Source organism: Aotus nancymaae, unplaced genomic scaffold (genome assembly GCF_030222135.1).
Source record: "Aotus nancymaae isolate 86718 unplaced genomic scaffold, 86718_ANA_hifiasm-v0.15.2.pri h1tg000089l, whole genome shotgun sequence".
Lineage (NCBI taxonomy): Eukaryota > Metazoa > Chordata > Mammalia > Primates > Aotidae > Aotus > Aotus nancymaae.
Window position 1 is genome coordinate 24,708,187 of NW_026988504.1, and position 22,278 is coordinate 24,730,464.

Sequence of the window (22,278 nt, forward strand, 5' to 3'; positions counted from 1 at the left end):
CTCTCCCTCTTCCCCACTCTGTCAACCCCACTGCAAATAACTAACAAGTTGAGCTTCCCAGCTCCAACTCCCCACCAGGTGGGAAGGTCAAAATTCCCAGCATTCCCCTAGAGCCATCCAGCATCAGGCACTGCCCCCACCCACCCCAGTTCTTCATGAACCTGCAGCGCCCTGTTAACTTCCCAATGGATCCTTGCTCTGCCATCCCATTGCCAGAGTGCGCGTCCCCTAGTAAAAGTTCACTTACTCATAATGCTGCGAACCCTCATTAACCCGCCCTGCAGACCTTCACCTGACAGCCCGCTCCTTCGTGATCGCAAAGCACTTGCTGCCAAACTCTCAGAGCCTTTTGCAGCCTCCACCGCGCTCTACCTGTCAGTCTCTGACGGCTGTGAGCCCCTCGAGGAACCCCGGATACACGCGCGGACCGAGTGAACCCCAGCCCCGCGCCGCCTGCGGTCTAGCCTCAGTGGCTTTTGCGGCGGCGGCGGCGGGGGCCGAGGGCGGGGCCGGGCTGAGCGCGCGGGACTGGAGGCGCGGCAGGTGGGTGAGGCCAGGTGAGCCCCGGGGGCGCCGCCCGCCCAGCCCGCGACCCCGGCCGGCGCCGGCTGCTGGCGCCTCTTCGCCCGCGTTGCCGCTAGTGGCTGCTGTCGCTCCGTGGAGCCCAAGGAGACCGCGGCCAGAGCGTCCACCGCCCAAGATGGTGCCTCCTGTGTCTCCGTGAGTGCGAGCGGACGGGGGCGGGGGCGCCGGGCCAGGCTGGGCGCCCCCTCCCGGAGCGGGCGGGACGGGCGGGCGGGGAGGCTCGGTGCCTCCGCGGGACCCACCGAGGGCTCTGTCACCATGCGCCCCCCGGAGGAAGTTCCCCTGCCCTCCCCGTCCCAGCCCCCAGGTGGATGGGTGAGAAGGGGTGCAGGGGAGCTCCTTCTCACCAGGGCCGCCAGAGCAGGGGGCGCCTGGCCCTACTCTGCTGAGAGCTGGACTCCTTTTAGTGGGGTCCCACGGCAAGGGGCCCCCAGGAGCCCGGGGAGGAGGCTCGGGACCCACATCCTGGGGCCACATGAATGCCGTTTGAGGATGAGGGGCCCTTGTCAAGTTGTTCTGGCTCCCATTGGGCTGGTCAGGGTGTGGAGAGAGGTGAGGGAGCTGGGGGTCTGCGACAAGTGTGCCCTCCTGGTCAGTCTTGGTCGCAACTGGACCCATGTAGTTTTGTTTACACCTCACTCCACCCAGCCTGGTTCCCTGAGGTTGAGGTGGGGAGAATGTCGGTGGAATTTGACCTGTTTAGAGTAGCTCTGTGCAATAGAACTCTCTGGGATGATGTAAATGTGCTGTCCAATGCAATAGCCACTAGCCACACTGGCTGCTAAGCACGTGAAAAATGCCTAGTGTGAGCTGAATGCTAAATGTTTTATTTAATTCTAAGTAATTGAAACAGCCGCATCTACAACAGCTGCAGTGGCCAGCTGCTGTGTTGGACACAGTCGTTTTAGAATCTCTACCTTCCCGGGCTCTATGTACCTGCCCCTTTGTTCTGCAGAATGGGCAGGATAGGCAGCTTCGAGGTACGTGGAAAGGATCTGACACACTTCCATAAGGGGATCACCTTGCTCTTGCACCCCCCTCGCCCCCATTCTAAGATCCTGTGTGTAGTGGGGCTGGGCAAGGTCATAGAATCACAGGATCTTGGAAGGAAAGGATGTCAAAAGCAGTTGTTTTAATCACTCAACAGGCAACCAAGGGCCGGCTCCACTGCCCTCTCTGCCTGGGCACCTGCTCTTTCTTATTCACTGCCCAATTGTGTGGTGCACTTGCTGGGTGTCAGGCACTGTACCCGTCTCTGGGATTCAGACATGAAGAAGTTAGTTACCTTTCCTGCCCTCAGGGAACGTGCATGAGAAGGTGGGTGGAGAGAGAATGAAGCAAGAGAATTACACAGAGAGAAGCAGAGATTTACGACCGAGCATGGTGGCGCACGCCTATAATCCTAGCACTTTGGGAGGCTGAGGAGGGTGGATCACCTGAGTTTGGGAGTTTGAGACCAGCCTGACCAACACGAAGAAACCTCATCTCTACTAAAAATACAAAATTAGCTAGGCGTGGCAGTACATGCCTGTAATTCCAGCTACTTGGAAGGCTGAGGCAGGAGAATCTCTTGAACCCGGGAGGCAGAGGTTGCAGTGAGCTGACAGTGCACTCCAGCCTGGGCAACAAGAGTGAAACTTTCTCTAAAAAAAAAAAAAAAAAAAAAGCAGAGATTTGTAATCTGTGGGGCATGCACTGGAGAGAACAAACAGGGAGCAATGACAGAAAAGAAGGAGCTTCCCGGGAAAGGATGGTTAAGCTAAGGCCAAAGGGGAAATGGAACAGTCCAGGTAAAGCATTGGGAGGGCAGCTGGGAACATTCTGGAAGAAGGGACAGCACATGCAAAGGACCCAGGGGATGGGAACCTGGCACTCTGGAGGAACCCAGAGAGAAGGGCGGTGTTACTAGGAAGGAAAGGAGACACAAGTGGCCACCAGAGAGGTCAGTAACCCTGAGCGCTTGGCCCTGGCCTTAGAGGAGTGGGTGGTTGTGGAGGGGTCTAAAGCAGTCTCTTTTTTTTGAGACTGAGTCTCACTCTGTGTCCCAGGCTAGAGTGCAGTGGTGTGATCTCAGCTCACTAAAGCAGTATATTTTTAAAAGCCTCCTCTGGCTAAGAGAGGGTAAGAGTAGAAACCCAGCGTGCAATCAGGAAGCAACTGCATTCGTCCAGGCAAAAATAAAGGTGGCCTGCACAAGGCCTCCAGGCAGCAGCGTGGAGAGAAGGGACAAGTTAGAAGTGGATTTTGGAGGGAAAATCAACAAGACCTGTGGATGGAGCAGGTTCTGGATGAGGAAGACAGGAGGGATTAAAGGGCAGGTTTCTGGCCAGGGCATCTGGGAAGAAGGATGGATTTCATTTCCTGAGACGGGGGACTGGGAGAGGGGCATATTTGTTTTTGTTTTTAGAGACAGGGTCTTACTCTGATCACAGTTCACTGCAGTCTCAAATTCTCAGGCTCAAGTGATCCTCCTGCCTCAGCCTCCTGACGTAGCTGGGACTACAGGCATATGCCACCATGCCCAGCTAATTTTTTTTTTTTGAGAAGACAGGGTCTCCCTATGTTGCCCACGCTGGTCTCAAACTCATGGGCCTAAGCAGTCCTCCCCCCTCAGCCTCCCAAAATGCTAGGATTATAGGTGTAAGCCACCACATCCAGCCAAGAGGAGCTTATTTGTAAGGACAGATCAAGAGTCTGTCTAGACAGGCCAGGAAGGCAGCTGGATGGACCAGTGTGGTGCCCAGGCTGGGGCCGTGTATTTCCAAGTGGTCTGCAGAGATGGTTCTGAAATGATAGATAATTTGAAGTTGGAAAGGGGAGAAGGAGATGACCTTCAGAGGCCAAGGAGGAGGGAAAACCAAGGGACATGGGATCCTAGAAGCCAAGAGAAAAGAGTGTTCCAAGGAGGGTGTGGTAAGCATCGCCAAGTGCTACTCAAGAGTCCCAAGGAAGAGGGCTAACGAATTTCACCTGCATCTGGCAGCATGGAGGGCCTTTCCTTACACCGAACCGCTGGCCCTGGATCTCTCCTCATCTGCCCTTGTTTTACCTACTATGTGCTGGTTCCACACAGGGCACTGGTATACATGTCAAGTGGACAAGACAGTTACTGCAGTCTCAGAGCTTAAGATCATCTAATTGGGCCGGGTATGGTGGCTGACGCCTATAATCCCAGCACTTTGGGAGGCCGAGGGGGGCGGATCACCTGAGGTCAGGAGTTTGAGACCAGCCTGGCTAACATGGCGAAACCCCATCTCTACTAAAAATACAAAAAAAAAAAAAAAATTAGCTGGGCATGGTGGCGTGTGCCTATAATCCCAGTTGCTTGGGAGGCTGAGGCAGAAGAATCACTTGAACCCAGGAGGCAGAGGTTGCAGTGAGCTGAGATTGCGCCACTGCACTCTAGCCTGGGCAACAGAGTGAGATTCTATCTCAAAAAAAAAAAAAATCATCTAATTCACAGCCTCAGAAACAAGAATTCTTTCATGTGGCCAAAATGAATCCATTCATTCTTTTCTTTTTTAATGTGTTCGCATTGTTCTCTATTTTAATTTTGTTTTTATATTTTTATTTATCTTTTGGAGACATGGGGTGTTGCTGTGTTGACCAGGTTAGTCTTGAACTCCTGAGCTCAAGCGATCCTCCTGCCTTGGCCTCCCATATTTTTATTTTAAATTTGTATTTATTTATTTAGAGACAGGGTCACTACAGCCTTGAACTCCTGGGCTCAAGTGATCTTCCCACCTCGGCCTCCCGAGTAGCTGGCACTACAGGCATACACCACCATGCCCAGCTAATTTCTTTTATTATTATTATTATTTATTTATAAAGACAGGGTGTCCCTATGTTGCCCAGGGTGTTCTGGAACTCCTGGGCTCAAGAGATCCTCCCACCTTGGCTTCTCAAAGTGCTGGGATTACAGGTATGAGCCACCATGCCCAGCCCTTTCATTTTTTAAAATAACCAACTTTTACTGAGAGATATCTGTGTGCCCAGCCCCAGACAGGGACTCAGAGATAAGAAAATGAACAGACATGATCTTGGGCTTCTAGGAACTCAGTGCAGAGTATGTAAAGGATCCCTGCATTCATGACCATATGTGTCATGAAGACTCATGCACAGGGAGCTGTGGGAAGCTAGAGGATGGCTACCGGCCCAGGTTGTGGGGCCCAGGTTGTGGGGATCAGCGTGGCAGAGAGGATCCCTGAGCTGTTCTCAGGGAATGAGTGGGAATTAGCAAGGAGAGAGGAGAGAGAGGGAATTCTAGGCTCAGAGGATGAAGATAGCGACAAAGTAACAGTTCAATGTATACTGGAATGGGAGCCTTTGGGATTGATTGGGCAGACAGGAGTGGTGGGAGGCTCTATTAACAGAAATATTCAGAGGCTGGTGAGGGTATTGTTGGCTTGTGGTGAGGTGTGTAGACTTAGGCAGTGGGATAGCAGTACAGAGGTGGAAGCCAGGAAGTGACACGGTTAGATCTGTGTGTGAGCTTGCTGTCTCTGGCTGTTGGGTGAGGGATGAGTCTGGGGGAAATGGACATGCAGAGATGGAGGCAGCCTGCAGTGATCCAGGTGATACTGAGAGGGCCTGAACTGGGTCAAGGCTGGACAGCTACAGCGAGAGAGATGATACAGACCAGGGTCTCAGGACAGCCTTAGTGGTCAGGAGGATGTGGGTTCTGATTCAACTCGGCTACTGACTGCTTATGAAACTCGGGCAAGCCAGTTAAAGTCACTGACCTCAGTTTTATCCTCTCCAAAAGGATAATGTCTCAGCCACAGAGAGTCATCTGGGTCTGCCCCTGGATCATTGTAAAGCACATGGCACAGGGCCTCAGCTCACATTCCAGAAATGGCAGTTATGGTTAGGCATGAAGAGGGCACAGGTTGGAGAGACAATTAAAAGGTAGAGTTGGCAGGTTTTGGCTGATAGCTGGACATGCCTTTTTGGTCCTCAACTGCTCATCCTGGCCTCATGCCTCAGGAGGTGGCAGAGTGAAGGAGGTAGAGGCAACCAACTACTGCCTTCGTCTGGAGCCCCATGTCCCATGTGGCCCCCAGGTCTGGCCTACCCATCCCAGAACCACTGGGTGGGTATGAGCATGTGTGCACCTGTGCGTATGAGGAAGGGAGCTTTAGAGAAAGCAGATCTTCCTGTGGCTTGGAAGAAATCAGCTTTGTGCTGATTTCTTTCTTTCTTTCTTTCTTTTTCTTTTCTTTTTATTTTGAGATGGAGTTTCACTCTTATTGCCCAGGCTGGAGTGCAGTGGCACAATCTTGGCTCACTACAACCTCCGCTTCCTGGGTTCAAGCGATTCTCCTGCTTCAGCCTCATGAGATTACAGGCATGCACCACCACACCAGCTAATGTCGTAGTTTTAGTAGAGATGGGGTTTCTCCATGTTGGTCAGGCTGGTCTTGAACTCCTGACCTCAGGTGATAGGCCCGCCTTGGTCTCTCAAAGTGCTAGGATTATAGGCGTGAGCCACCCCACCTGGCCATCCTTCTTTTTTTTTTTTTTTTTTAGACAAGGTCTAGCTCTGTCACCCAGGCTGGAGTGCAGTGGTGCCTTCATGGCTCACTGCAACCTCTGCCTCCCAGGCTCAAGCAATCCCGCCTCAACCTCCCTGGTAGCTGGGACTATAGGCCTGCACTACCATGCCTGGCTAATTTTTTTAAGAGGTGAGGTTTTTTTTTTTTTGAGACAGAGTCTTGCTCTGTTGCCAGGTGCCAGGCTGGAGTGCAGTGGCACAATCTCAGCTCACTGCAACCTCCACCTCCTGGTTTCAAGCAATTCTCCTGCCTCAGCCTCCTGAGTAGCTGGGACCACAGGCGCGCATCACCACCCCCAGCTAATTGTTGTATTTTTTAGTAGAGATAGGGTTTCACCATGGTCTCAATCTCTTGACCTCGTAATCCGCCCACCTCAGCCTCCCAAAGTGCTGGGATTACAGGTGTGAGCCACTGTACCCGGCCAGAGGTGAGGTTTTGCCATTGCCCAGGCTGATCTTAAACTCCTGGGTTCAATTGAGCCGCCACCTAAAGTGCTGGGATTGCAGGAGTGAGCCACCACGCCCGGCTTGATTTCCTTTTGATGAAATAGATGACTGTGGGCTGAAGGGCACGGTCAGCTTTTGGGCTAGGAGCTGAGAGTTCTGAGTTTTAGTCCTGGGTCACCATGAATTCCTCATGGGCCCTGAGAACCACTATCTGTCTCAAGACTCAGTTTTCCCCTTACAAAATACAGTTGCCTAGGTGATGCCAGTCTCTCCAGCTCTGAGATGCTTCAGCAGTCAAAGCAATCAGTGCCTTGTCCTGGGTAGAAAGAGACCCTGGGAGGGGGCTGGGTCCCCACACCTCCCGTGCTTTGGATAACATTCCAGGGCACTTTGTATAACTGCACCCACTGCCCAGAGCCCCTGCCCCATTGAGTCCCTCCACCCCTCAGCTGGGAGGACTCTGTGGAGAGCGTGACCTCCCACTCCACCCTAAACCGCCACCACCATGATGGACCCCTAACAGCTCTCCCTTGTCTCTTTCATCTCCAGTCTCCCACCGGCAGAGCAGGAATAAACTCTCCAGGCTAAGTTGGATGGATGGGCCCTCTTAGCCTGGCGGGCTGCCCCCATCCTGCCTCCCCATCAACTCCCCTTGTCAAGGGAGGTACCTCTGTGTGTGGGGGAGGCAGGGGGGCAAGAGCATTCAAGTGGGGGTTGGGGGTTCCTTGCTCAGAGAGCAAGAATGGTGCCCCCAGGGAAGAAACCAGCGGGAGAGGCCTCCAACTCCAACAAAAAGTGTAAGCGTTACTTCAACGAGCACTGGAAAGAGGAGTTTACCTGGCTGGACTTTGACTATGAGCGGAAGCTGATGTTCTGCCTCGAGTGCCGCCAGGCCCTGGTACGGAACAAGCATGGCAAAGCCGAAAACGCCTTCACCGTGGGCACCGACAACTTCCAGCGCCACGCCCTGCTGCGCCACGTGACCTCAGGAGCCCACCGCCAGGCTCTCGCCGTCAACCAGGGCCAGCCCCCTTTTGAGGGCCAGTCTGAGGGCAGAGGGGCCTACCCAGGCCTGGCTACGACTCCCACCTCCAGGGGCGTCAAGGTGGAGGTAGACCCAGCCAAAGTGGCTGTGCTGACTACCGTGTACTGCATGGCTAAGGAGGATGTGCCTGTCGACCGCTGCTCTGCCCTGCTTGAGCTGCAGAGGTTCAACCTGTGCCAGGCACTGCTGGGCACAGAGCATGGCGATTACTACAGTCCCAGGAGAGTGAGGGACATGCAGGTGGGTGAGAGCCAGAAGTATGGGGGAAGGGCTTGGGGAGGGAAGACACTGAGCTACCTGGGAACAGCCCCTGCATGCCAGGATGCCAGGCTCTTGGGCAGCAGATATGGCATTTCATTCATATGTTCACCCTTCAGAACCTTCCCTGAAGGCCCGCTGTGTGCCTGGTGCTGGGCCAGCTGCAGGGGTACAACACTGAAGAGGCCAGACTGGGCCCTGCCCTTAGTGGGCACAGAAAGAGACGTTGCAAACTGGTGGCCTGGAGGCTTGATTACACAGATGTATTTAATTTGTTTATGTATTTAATTTTTTTCCCTAGAAGGAGTCTCGCTCTGTTGCCCAGGCTGGAGTGCAGTGGAACCATCTCAGCTCACTGCAACCTCTGCCTGCCTGGCTCAAGTGATTCTCCTGCCTCAGCCTCCCTAGTTGCTGGGATTATAGGCGTGTGCCACCATGTCTGGCTAATTTTTGCATTTTTAGTAGAGATGGGGTTTCACCATATTGGCCCAGCTGGTTTTGAACTCTTGACCTCAGGTGATCCACCCGCCTCAGCCTCCCAAAGTGCTGGGATTATAGGCGTGAGATACTGTGCCCAGCCTTTTTTTTTTTTTTTGGACATAGAGATGGGTGTCTAACTACGTTGCCCAGGTTGGTCTCGAACTCCCGGCCTCAAGCAATCCTCCTGCCTTGGCCCCCCGCAAAAGTGCTGGAATGGAAATGGAAATGACTTGTGACCTAGTTTCCTTTTGGGGCTATTTTCTGTGCCCAGCCTGTTTAATTAGTTTTCATAGTGTTTTTGAAAAGCTCAAATTTGTTTTCAACTTTAAAAACACTCAGATTACCTATAAAAATCTAGATTTGTGACTTTATTGAAAATCAAGGTCTCCATGCTGTCAGAGCAGGATATGCTAGAGTTCCCCATGCCCTTTGGCTTATCCCTGGCCCTCTCCAAGCTCAACATCTCTCACGTGGCCCCTGGAGGCATGCAAATTGCAGCTCTGTCCTAGGTGCTAACTGTGTGAGTCCTATGGGCTGGGTTGGAGGTGGGGGAGTTGGATCTCATCCTACAGAGTTGACAAATAGAGAAACAGCCCAAAGCTGGGACCCAGGGTAACTGGTTGGGAATTGGGAGTTAGCGTGCCTATCAGTTAATCCCTGAGCTGGACAGAGGAGAGAGACCCCCAGGGATAAGGCAGACTAGGGGGATGCTATAGAAAAACAGTGAAAAAACTAGCTTTCCTGGAGATCTTTATGGTTCATAAAGCACTTTTACAGCAACAAAAGTTGACATTTATAATTCACAACAATGCTTTGAGAAGATGTGGGGCTAGTATTAGCTGACAGCAGGTATAAGAGCTGAGAAGGGCTGGGCGAAGTGGCTCATACCTATAGTCCCAGCACTTTGGGAGGCCAAGGTGGGCGGATTGCCGGTCAGGAGATCAAGACCATCCTGGCCAACATGGTTAAGCCCTGTCTCTACTAAAAATACAAAAATTAGCTGGGCTTGATGGCGCATGCCTGTAATCCCAGCTACTCAGGAGGCTGAGGCCAGAGAATCACGTGAACCCGGGAGGCGGGGGTTGCAGTGAGCCGAGATCGTGCCACTGCACTGCAGCCCGGGCGACAATGCGAGACTCTGTCTCAAAAAAAAAGAGCTGAGAAGACTAGACAGGGTGTGGTGGGAGGCCAGGGTGGGAGGATTGCTCTTACAGAGACCAGGAGTTGTAGAGGTGAGAAAACTGAGGCTCGGAGAGGTGAAGTGACTGGCCAGAGGTAGCACAGCCAGTAAGTGACAAAGCCAGGATTAGTCCCTAAGTCTGACCTCAAGGCCGCACTGCCTGTCTCTGCCTCTCAGGACAAGCCTAATTCTGTCCTCCTTCCCTTTCTCTTCCTGGCTGTCCCAGGTGGCCATTGCCAGTGTCTTGCACACAGAGGCCTGCCAGCGCCTGAAGGCATCCCCATATGTGGGGCTGGTGTTGGACGAGACCAGGGACTGGCCGGAGTCACACAGCCTGGCCCTGTTTGCCACTTCGGTGTCCCCCTGTGATGGCCAGCCCGCCACCACCTTCCTGGGCAGTGTGGAGCTACAGGAGGGCGAGGCCACTGCTGGCCAGCTCTTGGACATCCTGCAGGCTTTCGGCGTATCTGCATCCAAGCTGGCCTGGCTCAGCTCAAGCCTCCCCAGTGGCCGCCTGGGGAGTGTGGGTCCACAGCTCCGGGCCACTTGCCCACTGATGGCAGAGCTGCACTGCCTCCCTGGCCGGACAGATCCTGAGCCTCCTGCCTACTTGGGTCAGTATGAGAGCATATTGGATGCCCTATTCCGCCTCCATGGTGGCCCTAGTTCCCACTTGGTCCCTGAGCTCCGGGCAGCACTGGACCTTGCAGCTATTGACTTGGCAGGGCCTCGGCCAGTGCCTTGGGCGTCCCTGCTGCCTGTCGTGGAAGCAGTGGCGGAGGCCTGGCCTGGCCTGGTGCCCACCCTGGAGGCTGCAGCCCTGGCCTCCCCTGTGGCGGGATCACTGGCTCTGGCCCTGCGCCAGTTCACCTTTGTGGCCTTCACGCACCTGCTGCTGGATGCCCTGCCCTCTTTGCAGAAGCTCTCCCTTGTCATGCAGGCAGAAGAACCGGACTTGGCCTTGCTGCAGCCCTTGGTGATGGCAGCCGCGGCCTCCCTCCAAGCTCAGCGCGGCTCAGGTGGGGCCCGCCTCCAGAGCTTCCTGCAGGAACTGGCATCCTCTGATCTGGACACCAACAGCGGGCGCTGCACCTACCGTGGTGTGGAGCTGCTGGGTTACTCCGAGGCTGCTGTCCGAGGCTTGGAGCGACTCCGGGGGTCCTTCCTGGACTCCATGCGAAAGGGCCTACAGGACTCCTACCCCGGGCCTTCGCTGGATGCTGTGGCCGCCTTCGCGGCGATCTTCGACCCCCGCCGCTACCCACAGGCGCCGGAGGAGCTGGGCGCGCATGGCGAGGGGGCGCTGCGGGTGCTGCTGCGTGGCTTTGCGCCTGCGGTGGTGCGCCAGCGGGCTCTGGGAGACTTCGCGCTGTTCAAACGCGTGGTGTTCAGCCTTGGGCGGCTTGGCCCGCGGGCTCTGTGCACCCAGCTGGCGTGCGCGCACTCGGAGCTGCACGAGCTCTTCCCTGACTTTGCTGCCCTAGCAGCCTTGGCCTTGGCGCTGCCCGCGGGCGCTGGCCTGCTGGATAAGGTCGGCCGCAGCCGGGAGCTGCGGTGGTGGGGGCAGAGTGGGGCCGGGGAAGGCCGGGGCGGTCATGTGGTGAAGATCGCGGTGGATGGGCCCCCGCTGCACGAGTTTGATTTCGGGTTGGCCGTGGAGTTCTTAGAGAGTGGGTGGGGAGAAGGTTTCCTGGCGTCACATCTCACTTGAAGGTGGCCTCCTTCTCTGGGCCCAGCCTTCCTGGGGCCCTGGGCACTCTAAGGGCCAACCTAGACGTGACCATGCTACACCCAAGCTGATCTACTATCTGTGGTCTCCCAGGGGCCTGAGGCCACCCATCCACACTTCTGGAGTGTCCCACCAACACCACCCTGTGGGCTGTGGAGGAAGGGACTGGGTCAATCAAGAGGGACCTGGGGGGTGGGCAGAGATGCTAGGATCTGGGGCACGTGAAATCATTCCTGGCCTTTACACAGTTAGATGAGGAGTAGCTCACCCTTTTCCCTTCTGGACTTGCCCCAAGTTTGGCCCCCCGCCATAATGGAAGTTCTTGGCTGTCGGGTGGAAGACTGGGTCTTGGGAATTGAGTGGCTGAGGGAAAGGACACTGGTCCTTCGTCATTTTTGTTTGTTTGTTTTGAGACGGAGTCTCGCTCTGTCCCCCAGGCTGGAGTGTAATGGTGCCATCTCAGCTCACTGCAACCTCTGCCTCCCGGGTTCAAGCGATTCTCCTGACTCAGCCTCCCTAGTGGCTGGGACTACAGGCACCCATCACCATGCCTAGCTAATTTTTTTGTATTTTTAGTAGAGACGGGGTTTCACTACGTTGGCCAGGTTGATCTTAAACTCCTGACCTCATGATCCACCTGCCTCTGCCTCCCAAAGTGCTAGGATTACAGGCATGAGCCATCACATCCGGCCTGTCCTTGGCTATTTCTTAGCCCCACTCCCAGCAGTGTCTCTTCTCTTCATCTATGACTAGGGAGTAGATGATGGCACTCATTTCTGTCACACAGCACAGCGTCCTCTCTGTACACAAGCTGGTGGGTCAGGGGCACAGTGGTTCTGGGGGATAGCGGTTCCCTTCCTCCCCTCCTCACCAATAGGCTGCCTCAGACCTTTTTTGTGTATAACTATGTGTATAGACATAAAAACCGACAAATGTGAAATAAATCTATGTTATCTTTCATAGTGTTACTACACAAACATCTCAAAGGACTACTTTTGGTTTTGCAACGACAGGGTCCAAAAAAGCCCCAGGTGGGCTGGATTTTTTCTTTTTTCCTAATTTTTTCTTCCTCAAAGTCTGGTTGCTCTCCAGGTTCCTACCCCTCCCCTGCCCTTGCCTCAGACCTTTAAGACCAAAGAGTGCAAAACCACAGTGCTGTACCTGCCGCCTCTGAGACTAGCCTTGAGGCCCAACCCAGGGATACTGGCTTATTTCCTCCTGGGGAAAGCAGTTTAGACCTCATCAGAGCTGGGGACACATCCCTTCAGAGCCATGGGTTTCCCATTCCCTCCTGTCAGCCCTGGCTGTAAAAGTCCTGGGGATCTGATGGGAGGAAGGATAGTTAGAGAGTGAGAAGGGAGAGAGCTGTCCTTTTCCCAATACCCCTGGGTTTGAGTTTAATTTGCAATAAAGTGGAAACCCAGTGCATCATGCAGTCTCCATGGTGGTGTGTGTGTGTCAGGGGCCTGCCCAGACCCCTCTGTCCCTCTCTTGGCTGGGCTGCCTTGGGGTTCAGTGTGCTGCCACAGTAGGGGTGGGAGGGTCGTCCCTCTGGGTTGGGAGACTTGAACTGTGGACTCCCTGCCTCTCCTTCCTCAGCTGTGGGGAGGAAGGGCACAGAGAATGGGGCTGTAATCACCCTGGCTCTGGCTGGTGCCACTCTGGGAAGAGAGACACAAGTTTCTGCCTGGCTCCGTACCAAGAAGCCCATCCGCCTCTTGTTCTGGCTACAGAGGTAGGAGAGAGCCCATTTCAGACCCTGCCCTTCTTCCTCCTGCAGCAGGCACGGCCTCCAGCGCCCCCAGCCCCCTGCTGGCCTCCCTGCCCCTGCCCACCCGGCCTCTGCAGCCCCCGCTGGACTTCAAGCACTTGCTCGCCTTCCACTTCAATGGTGCCGCCCCGCTCAGTCTCTTCCCCAACTTCAGCACGGTATGGGCTGGGCTGGCGGGTGGGGGCATGCTGCCAAGCTGGTGGGTGGGCACAGAAGGTGGGCTCAGAGGGGCTCTCAGCAGCTGGGTCTAACCAGGAGCTTGTTCTCCAACATCCCCCTGAGGGGATAGGTGCTCCCCAAACAGGGACCCCTATTTGGGACCCTAGGAGAAGGCCCCATTCTCTCTTAGGCTGGGGAACAAGATGGTGTCAGCCCTCTCCCCACCCCCACCATCACAGCCGCTGGGCCTGCAAGGGCCTGTAGCCTGTACGTTGCACTCAAGCTTCTGTGTAGGGCTCCTGTGGGTGACCTCTGTGTGTGTGTGTGTAACCTGTGCCTTTCTGTTGTAGTTTGTTTCTCTATAGATTTTTGTATGTTATATGTGGATATGAGTTTGTGTGTTGGTGTCCAGTTTGTGTTTTTGTAAACAACTCTTTGTGCGTGGATAATTGTATGTAATTAAGGTGTGTGCCTGTGCCTCAGGCTTTATTGTGTCCCTGTGTCTTTTAAGTGTGTGGCGTGCATCTGCCCTCTAAGCATGTGTGTTTTTGTGTGGTTTGGGTCATTGTGAGTTTGTCTGTGGTCACGTGCCCTTTGTGTGCATGTGTGAATTGTTCTGCTTGTCTGCGCACGTGTAACCGCCTGAAGCTTTTGTGCTCTGTGTGTGTGTTGTGGTCTGTACATTTCCTTGTGCATGTGTGTGCATAACAAGTATAGAATGAATTTTACTTTGCTATATGAGAGATCAGGAACCATCTCCCTTTTTTTTTAATTTTGAAAAATCAAATGAAATCATAGGTGTGGCATGCCCCATCCTGAGCAGATGGTGGCAAACTCCATCTCAGTCACTCTTGGGAATCCCTTCCCTCCCACCCTCCAGAGTTAGACAGAGGTCCTAAGGCATCTGAGGCATTTTGGGGGTGGTCCTCTGGTCTTGAGTCCCTGCTGTTGCTTGCTGACAGGCTCGGTGTTGAAAGGCATAGCCCCAATTGCAGGGCACCCCACTGGCCATTCTCCTCTGAGGTCCTGTCCCCTGAGTCCTTTGCTGACCTTGGGTGCTGTGAGAATTTGAACCTCTTTCTGTTCTCAGGGAAGTTTCTGCACCCATGTGCTTCTCTCTAAGCTCTGTTTTCTTTTCTTGGTAAGGTTTGGAAAGTTCTTTTTTTATTTTATTTTTATAGAAACAGAGATGAGGTCTCACTATATTGCTGAGGCTGGTCTGAAACTCCTGAGCTCAAGAGATTCTCCCACCTCGGCCTTTCAAAGTGCTGGGATTACAGGATGAGCCATCGCGCCTGGCCTGGAAAGTTCTTGACAAGTTCAGACAACTGCATTTGGCCCAACCTCCTGAGAAAAGGGAACATAAAGCCTTAATTCTATAGAAGAAAAAATGACTTAAAATAAGGAAAAGAAGGCTGGGCGTAGTGGCTCACGCCTGTAATCCAAGCACTTTGGAGGCCAAGGTGGGCAGATCACCTGAGGTCGGGAGTTCAAGACTAGCCTGACCAACATGGTGAAACCCCATCTTAAAAAAAAAAAGGAAAAGAAAAAAAATCCAAATTAATATTCCAAATAAATGATCCCACTCCTCAGGGAAACTTAGGCCCCCACTTGCTGCTCCCTGCCCCTCACTGAGCCCCCCACCTCCCCTGGCTGTGGCTCTCACTCTCTCAAGACAGGTCGTCATGGCTGGGCACGGTGGCTCAGGCCTGTAATTCTAGCATGTTGGGAGGCCAAGGCAGGCAGATCACATTGAGGCTAGGAGTTCGAGACCAGCCTGGCCAACATGGTGAAGCCCCATCTCTACTAAAAATACAAAAATTAGCCAGACATGCTGGTGGGTGCCTGTAATCTCAGCTACTCGTGAAGCTGAGGCAGGAGAATCACTTGAACCAGAGAGGTGTAGGTTGCAGTGAGCTGAGATCATGGCACTGCAACAGAGCAATACTCCATCTCAGGGGGAAAAAAAAAAAAGTCATCAACAGCCTTAGGCCCTGTGCCAGTGGCAGAGCTAATGAGATAGGACTTATCTTCCCCCAGCCCACAGGTCCAGGCATGAAGCCTGGGTGACGGGAGAGGAAATCCAACAGAAGGATTCTTTGTCTCTTCCCTGCCTCTCCTTGTTTCTAGCTTTCTGTCCCAATAGTTGTAACTCTTGCAAAGGAGAAAACAAAAATAATGACCTAAGGGGCAGCAAGAGATGCCCAGGTGATCACCAGGACATGGTTCTGTGCTCCAGAATCATGCAGGACACTCTGGCCATTCCCTTGCCTCCAAGCAGAAGCCCAGGCCGACAAATGAAGACAGCTGGGAATAGGCAGTTTCTTTTTCTTTCTCCTTTTCTTTCCTTTCCTTTCCTTTTTCTCTCCCCTCCCCTCTCCTCTCCTCTCCTCTCCTTCTATTCCCTCCCCTCCCCCCCCTCCTTTCCCCTCCCCTTTCCTCTCTTCAGCCAACTCTCACTCTGTCGACAGGCTGGAATGCAGTGGTGTGATCTCAGCTCACTGCAGCCTCCGCCTCCCAGGTTCAAGCAATTCTCTTGCCTCAGCCTCCTGAGTAGCTGACACTACAGGCATGTGCCACCATGCCCAGCTAATTTTTGTATTTTTTTTTGAGACGGAGTTTCGCTCGTTACCCAGGCTGGAGTGCAATGGCGCGATCTCGGCTCACCGCAACCTCCGCCTCCCAGATTCAGGCAATTCTCCTGCCTCAGCCTCCTGAGTAGCTGGGATTACAGGCACGCGCCACCATGCCCAGCTAATTTTTTGTATTTTTAGTAGAGACGGGGTTTCACCTTGTTGACCAGGATGGTCTCGATCTCTTGACCTCGTGATCCACCCGCCTCGGCCTCCCAAAGTGCTAGGATTACAGGCTTGAGCCACCGCACCCGGCCTAATTTTTGTGTTTTTAATAGAGATGGGGTTTCCTCATATTGGCCAGGCTGGTCTGGAACTGCTGACCTCAGATGATTCACCCACCTCAGCCTCCCAAAGTGCTGGGATTACAGGCGTGAGCCACCGCACCCAGTCATCTGTTTCTTTTTCTAACATCCACAGGACAGAAAAGTTCTCCCTCAAAGCTGACCACAGCCCTCTTGAGTAGTCTTTAGTTTTGGGCATTTTGTGCCACCCCGAACCCTGCTTCCCAAGCCAACCCCAGAGTTATGCCCTCCTACTCCCTTCACAGATGGACCCTGTCCAGAAAGCTGTCATCAGCCACACGTTTGGGGTCCCCTCCCCTCTGAAGAAGAAGCTCTTCATTTCCTGTAACATCTGTCACCTGAGGTTCAACTCAGCGGTGAGAAGTAGCAAAAGCAGGTCTGGGGAGGGGGCTGGGCAGGGAGAGGGCTGGAGGCTGGGCTGCCAGGGTCTTTCTGGGAGGAATACCAGTGGCGAAGGGGCTGTGGGCTGTATTTCCCATCCCTGGTTGCAGGAGAGGCACTCTTGGTCCTTTAACCATCGAATCTGTCCTCTCTCTAGATTCTTCTGCCCCTTCCCCTTCTGCCCAGCTCTAGCCCGGTAGGATTCCATTTTCTTCCGCCAGGCCTCTCTCCTGTGTTCTGGATCCTTCTGCAAGAGAGAAGACTGCCCTTCCTCCACTCTGGGTTCCAGGGGCCACCCCATCAGTTCCTGAGGCACCTGAGAGGATCATGCCCATTACCTTAAATAATAGCTCTCATGATACATCTGTGAGATAGCTAGAGGCAGTTTTTTTTTTTTTTTAAGACAAAGTCTCACTCTGTCACCCAGGTGGGAAGGCAGTGGTGCGTTCTTGGCTCACTGCAACCTCCACCTCCCAGGTTCAAGCGATTCTTGTGTCTCAGCCTCCTGAGTAGCTGGGATTACAGGTGTGTGCTACCACACCTGGCTAGTTTTGTTTGTTTGTTTGTTTGTTTTTGTTTTTTTTGGCAGACATCAGGTTTTACTATGTTGCTCAGACTGGTCTCAAACTCCTGGGTTCAAGTGATCTACCCGCCTCGGCCTCCCAAAATGCTGAGATTACAGATTTGAGCCACCAGGCCTGTCCTAGAGGCGCTAATATAATCCATGATTTTCAGATAAGGAAACTGAGCCTACAGAGGTTAAGTGGCTTGCCTAAGACCACATAACTGATGAGTAGCAAAGCCAGGATTTGAACCCAGGCCTGGCTGACCCCAAGGCCTGTGACTTTCTACTACATCCTACCCCAAGGTAGAGGAGGAACCTCATTCTGGCCTCCCAGGGAAGGTCTGCCTCCTGTCAGGCAATCTGGAGTTTTGGCTAGATGTCAGCAGAACTGCTGTAGTGTGGCATCCAGGGAGGGACCATGGGGGCCTGTCTTTCTTACATTTCAAGGAGGTGGGCCAGGGAGCAGCAAGTGAGGATCCTTGGAGGGAGGTCACTGACAGATCAGATTTGGGATTTCCCTTCGGGCCTTCTGGTTCCATGAGTCCTGCAAGAGATGGAGGAGAGGCCGGGTGAGGTGGCTCACGCCTGTAATCCCAGCACTTTTTTTTTTTTTTTTTTTTTTTTTTTTGAGACGGAGTTTCGCTCTTGTTACCCAGGCTGGAGTGCAATGGCGCGATCTCGGCTCATCGCAACCTCCGTCTCCTGGGTTCAGGCAATTCTCCTGCCTCAGCCTCCTGGGTAGCTGGGATTACAGGCACGCGCCACCATGCCCAGCTAATTTTTTGTATTTTTAGTAGAGACGGGGTTTCGCCATGTTGACCAGGATGGTCTCGATCTCTTGACCTCGTGATCCACCCGCCTCGGCCTCCCAAAGTGCTGGGATTACAGGCTTGAGCCACCGCGCCCGGCAATCCCAGCACTTTTTGAGGTGGTTGGAGGAGGCCGAGGTGGGCAGATCACTTGAGGTCAGGAGTTTGAGACCAGCCTGGACAACATAGTGAAACCCCATCTCTACTAAAATACAAAAAGGAAATTAGTCAGGTGTGGTGGCAGGTGCCTGTAATCCCAGCTATTCAGGAGGCTGAGGCAGGAGAATCCCTTGAACCTGGGAGGCAGAGGTTGCAGTGAGATGAGCCCTGCATCCCTTTGACCTGTCCCCCTGCTGGGCTCCAGTTCATGGATGGAGCATGTGGACTCAGCCAATGAATGGTGACCTCTTGCCCTCCCCTCCCCAGAACCAGGCTGAGGCACATTATAAAGGCCACAAACACGCCAGAAAACTCAAGGCTGTCGAGGCTGCCAAGAGCAAGCAGAGGCCACACACCCAGGCTCAGGATGGGACTGTGGTGTCCCCAGTCCCAACGCTGGCCAGTGGAGCCCCTGGAGAGCCACAGAGTAAAGGTCAGTCCTGAGCTCTTCTCTTCCTCTCGTCCCCACTTCAAATCTGATTTCCTACAGGAGGTCGGGAGATTTCTGCTTATTCGTTGTGCTTGTGTTGGAGTATTGCACACAGTCAAAGGCACACAGGTGAACCACTCAATGCATTTTCCCAAGCTGAACACACTCAGATCAGGAAGCAAGTTACCAGCACCCCAGAAACTTGTCTTGCACCTGCTCCTGGTCACTACCTTGAAGTATTCATTTCCAAGGGCTGCCTTCACAAATGACTACATTCGTGAAGTTAGGCATGGTGGGTCACACCGTGTGATGGTTAACACTTTGGGAGGCTGAGGCAGGAGGATTGCTTGAGGCCTGGAGTTTGAAACCAGTCTGGGCAACACAGTGTGACCCTGTCTCTACAAAAAATTTATTAGCCAGGTGTGATGATGCACACCCACAGTCCCAGCTACTCAGGAGGCTGAAGCAGAAGGACCCACTTAAGTCCAGGAGGTCGAGGCTGCAGTGGGCTATGGTCATGCCACTGCACTCTAGCCTAGGTGACAGAGCAAAACCTTGTCTCTAACCTAAAAAAAAAAAAAAAAGACTACAACCTGGGTGGCTGAAAACAACGGAAATGTATTTCTCACAGCTCTGGAGGCCAGAAGTCTGAAGCCAAGGCGTTGGCAGGGTTGGTTTCTTCTTGGGGCTTAGAGGGAGAAGGTGTCCCGTGCGTCTCTTCTGGCCTCTGGTGTTGTGGGCACTCCTTGGCTCTCCTTGGTGGGTAGATGCATCACTCCAATCTCCACCTCCATCTCCACACCACATTCTCCCTTGTGTGTCTCTGTGTCTTCACAAGCTCTTCTTGTAAGGGTACCAGTCACTAGATTAGTCCCACCCAAACCCAGCGTGACCTCGTCTTAACTAATTTTATCTGCAAAGACCCTGTTTCCAAATAAGGTCACATTCTGAGGTTCCAGATAGACATGAATTTTGGGGGAGATCTATTCAATTACAGCCCCTCTGATGGTAATTATGATCCTGAGTTTTCTTAGCATAGATCAATTTTACCTATTTTTGGTGAATCATAGAGTAGGTAGGGTTTTGTATCTGTTTTGTTTTGTTTTGAGATGGAGTCTCACTCTGTCACCCAGGCTGGAGTGCAGTGGTATGATCTTGGTTCACTGCAGCCTCTGCCTCCCAGATTCAAGCTATTCTCCTGCCTCAGCCTCCCGAGTAGCTGGGACTACAGGAGCCCACCACTATGCCTGGCTAATTTTTGTATTTTTAGTAGAGATGGAATTTCACCATACTGGCCAGGCTGGTCTCAAACTCCTGACCTTGTGATCTGCCCGCCATGGCTCCAAAGTGTTGGAATTACAGGCATGAGCCACTGCATCCAGCCTATGCCACTATTTTTTAAAAATCTGCTCTCCTGTTGGTGGACATGTGGGTAGTTTCAGTTATATGCTATTATGAATAGTGTTCTGTGAACATTCTAGTACATCTTTTTGGTGATCTCTGCTTATTTAAGTAAGCAAATAATAGGAGGGCTGTGAGGGCTTTCGGAGACCACTGTGTCCAACTTTATGATTTCAGATGGGGAAACAGGCCCAAGTCTGCCCAGTGAGTTGGTAGAAAAGTGGGGCCTGGGCTGGGTGCAGTGGCTCACGTCTGTATTCCCAACACTTTGGGAGGGCGAGGCAGGTGGATCACGAGGTCAGGAACTGGAGACCAGCCTGTCCAACATGGTGAAACCCCGTCTCTACTAAAAATACAAAAATTAGCTGGGCATGGTGGCACTTACCTGTAATCTCAGCTACTCAGAAGGCTGAGGCAGGAGAATTGCTTAAACCCAAAAGGCGGAAGTTGCAGTGAGCTGAGATTGCGCCACTGCACTCCAGCCTGCGCAACACAGCGAGACTCTATCTCAAAAAAAAAAAAATGAGAAAAAGATAGCTGGGTGTGGTGGTGCATGTCTGTAATCCCAGCTACTTGGGAGGCTGAGGCAGGAGAATCGCTTGAACCTGGGAGGTGGAGGTTGCAGTGAGCCGAGATCGCGCCATTGCACTCCAGCCTGGGCAAGAGGGATATTCCATCTCAAAAAGAAAAGAAAAAGAAACGTGGGGCCTGGAATTCAGTGCTGGTCATCCGCCAGGGGCCCTCCAGGCCACCTCCATGGTCAGAGCTGAAGATCATGGTCTCCAGCGCCATCCTGGGCCTCATACTCCGCCCTGTGCCTTCCATCTCTGCAGCAGTTCCTGCAGTCCCGCCTCCACTCCAGCCACCACCGACTCCGGACCCTACATCCAGGGAACCAGCCCACTCAGACCTCTTGGATGCTGCCTCCTCTTCCTCTTCTTCCTCCTGCCCACCTTGCTCCCCAGAGCCTGGGAGAGAGGCACCAGGGCCTGAGCCAGCAGCAGCTGCCGTGGGAAGCAGCGTGAGTGGGGAAGGCAGGAGCGAGAAGGGGCGCCTATACTGCCCCACGTGTAAGGTGACGGTGAACTCGGCCTCCCAGCTTCAGGCTCACAACACAGGTCAGTGGTCCCTAGGAGCTGGAGCCCAGGGGAAAGGGTGGGGCAGAAGCTGAGCCTCATCAGATGTGGGCAGGCTTGAGTTCCTGGGTGCTTCGCTCAAGGGTTGGGTGTCAGAGGCGTTGTGCTCGCGTGTTATTGGGCGGGCATTTCTGGGTCCTCCCATTACTCCCTGGGGAGGGAGAATTGGGAAGAGAAGTGTGAGGCAGCAAGAACTGAATGAAGGTCGCTAAATCTCTGAAGAGTCACTCCACAGGAGACAGGAGACGTGTCCCTCTATCCTTAGATCACACCTAGAAGGAGGAGACTGAGATCAAAGCAAAGGGGAAACCAGCCAGTTATAGCCAGGAAGGCCTTCCATGGGAGGGGCTGGCATGGAAGGACAGAAGCTGGGAGGAGAAACCACGTGTGGCTGGAGGGTGATGTGTGCACAGAGCAGCCGTGAGCCTTACAGGGAGAGCTAAACTGAGTGAGTGTGGAGGGGGTCTCCGTGGCCCCTGTAACCCCTTTCTGCTGCTGAGACACTGCCTTCTTCCCTCTCCAGGAGCCAAGCACCGATGGATGGTGGAAGGTCAACGAGGGGCTCCCCGGAGGGGCCGGGGCCGCCCAATGTCCAGGGGAGGCACCGGACACAAGGCCAAGAGAGTGACAGGGGGCCGGGGGGGCCGGCAGGGGCCCAGCCCCGCTTTCCACTGTGCCCTCTGTCAGCTCCAGGTCAATTCAGAGACCCAACTCAAGCAGGTGGGAGAAGTGAGGCTGGGACTGGGGTTGGAGCCAGGGGAGGGGGCTGGGGGACAGGGCAGGAGAGGGAGGGATCCTGAAGAAAGAGGGCAGGTAGGGCAGAGCAGGGCGGGCTGGAGGAGCGAGGGCAGCAGGCCAGTGGGCCAATTGAGAGCAAAGGCCAAGACTCACCTCCCCTTCCCAGGGCCTACCCCAGGGTGAGGACCCAGTCTGTGTGCTTTGGATGTATGAGCTGTGGGTAGAGGAATGGGGAGAGGGTTGAGGATGATGGTCTTGGGGTCCTTGGGCTTTGAAATCTTGTTCCCAATCTGTCTGTCTGTCCATTAGCACATGAGCAGCAGGAGGCACAAAGACCGCCTGGCCGGGAAGCCCCCCAAGCCCTCCAGCCAGCACAGCAAGCTGCAGAAGCACGCAGCGCTGGCTGTGAGTATCCTCAAGGTATCTGTCTCCAGGCAACAGAGCTGGGACTGGGTCCGGAGGGGAGAGGGTGGGTTGGGAGGGCCAGATGGGGGCTGCGGTGGGGCAGGAAAG

General features: G+C 53.8%; 2 protein-coding genes across 3 annotated transcripts in view; both read left to right on the plus strand.

Annotated features, from left to right (window-relative positions):
* The window catches only part of ZNF385C (zinc finger protein 385C), a 66,099-nt gene that overhangs the window by 41,650 nt on the left and 2,171 nt on the right, over window positions 1-22,278 (plus strand). Inside the window, exons 3-8 of one of the 2 annotated variants that reach the window (XM_012444076.2) lie at window positions 13,059-13,207; window positions 16,392-16,502; window positions 18,328-18,493; window positions 20,725-21,009; window positions 21,551-21,747; window positions 22,075-22,170. In XM_012444076.2, the coding sequence (XP_012299499.2) occupies window positions 13,059-13,207; window positions 16,392-16,502; window positions 18,328-18,493; window positions 20,725-21,009; window positions 21,551-21,747; window positions 22,075-22,170 (1,004 nt within the window). Of the gene's footprint in view, window positions 1-13,058; window positions 13,208-16,391; window positions 16,503-18,327; window positions 18,494-20,724; window positions 21,010-21,550; window positions 21,748-22,074; window positions 22,186-22,278 lie in introns of both variants that reach the window. The other variant, XM_012444075.2, reaches the window with a different exon arrangement.
* On the plus strand, window positions 630-12,798 carry CUNH17orf113 (chromosome unknown C17orf113 homolog). The gene is made up of 3 exons (XM_064369615.1): window positions 630-720; window positions 7,136-7,871; window positions 9,776-12,798. Exons 2-3 carry the CDS (start codon window positions 7,329-7,331, stop codon window positions 11,258-11,260), a joined length of 2,028 nt encoding a protein of 675 aa, XP_064225685.1. The 5' UTR covers window positions 630-720; window positions 7,136-7,328; the 3' UTR covers window positions 11,261-12,798.

Excerpts from the sequence above, each read along its gene's own strand:
- CUNH17orf113 (XM_064369615.1), top strand. The coding sequence starts at position 7,329 with ATGGTGCCCCCAGGGAAGAAACCAGCGGGAGAGGCCTCCAACTCCAAC. Across the intron at positions 7,872-9,775 it reads GGAGAGTGAGGGACATGCAG|GTGGCCATTGCCAGTGTCTT; the intron begins GTGGGTGAGAGC and ends TGGCTGTCCCAG.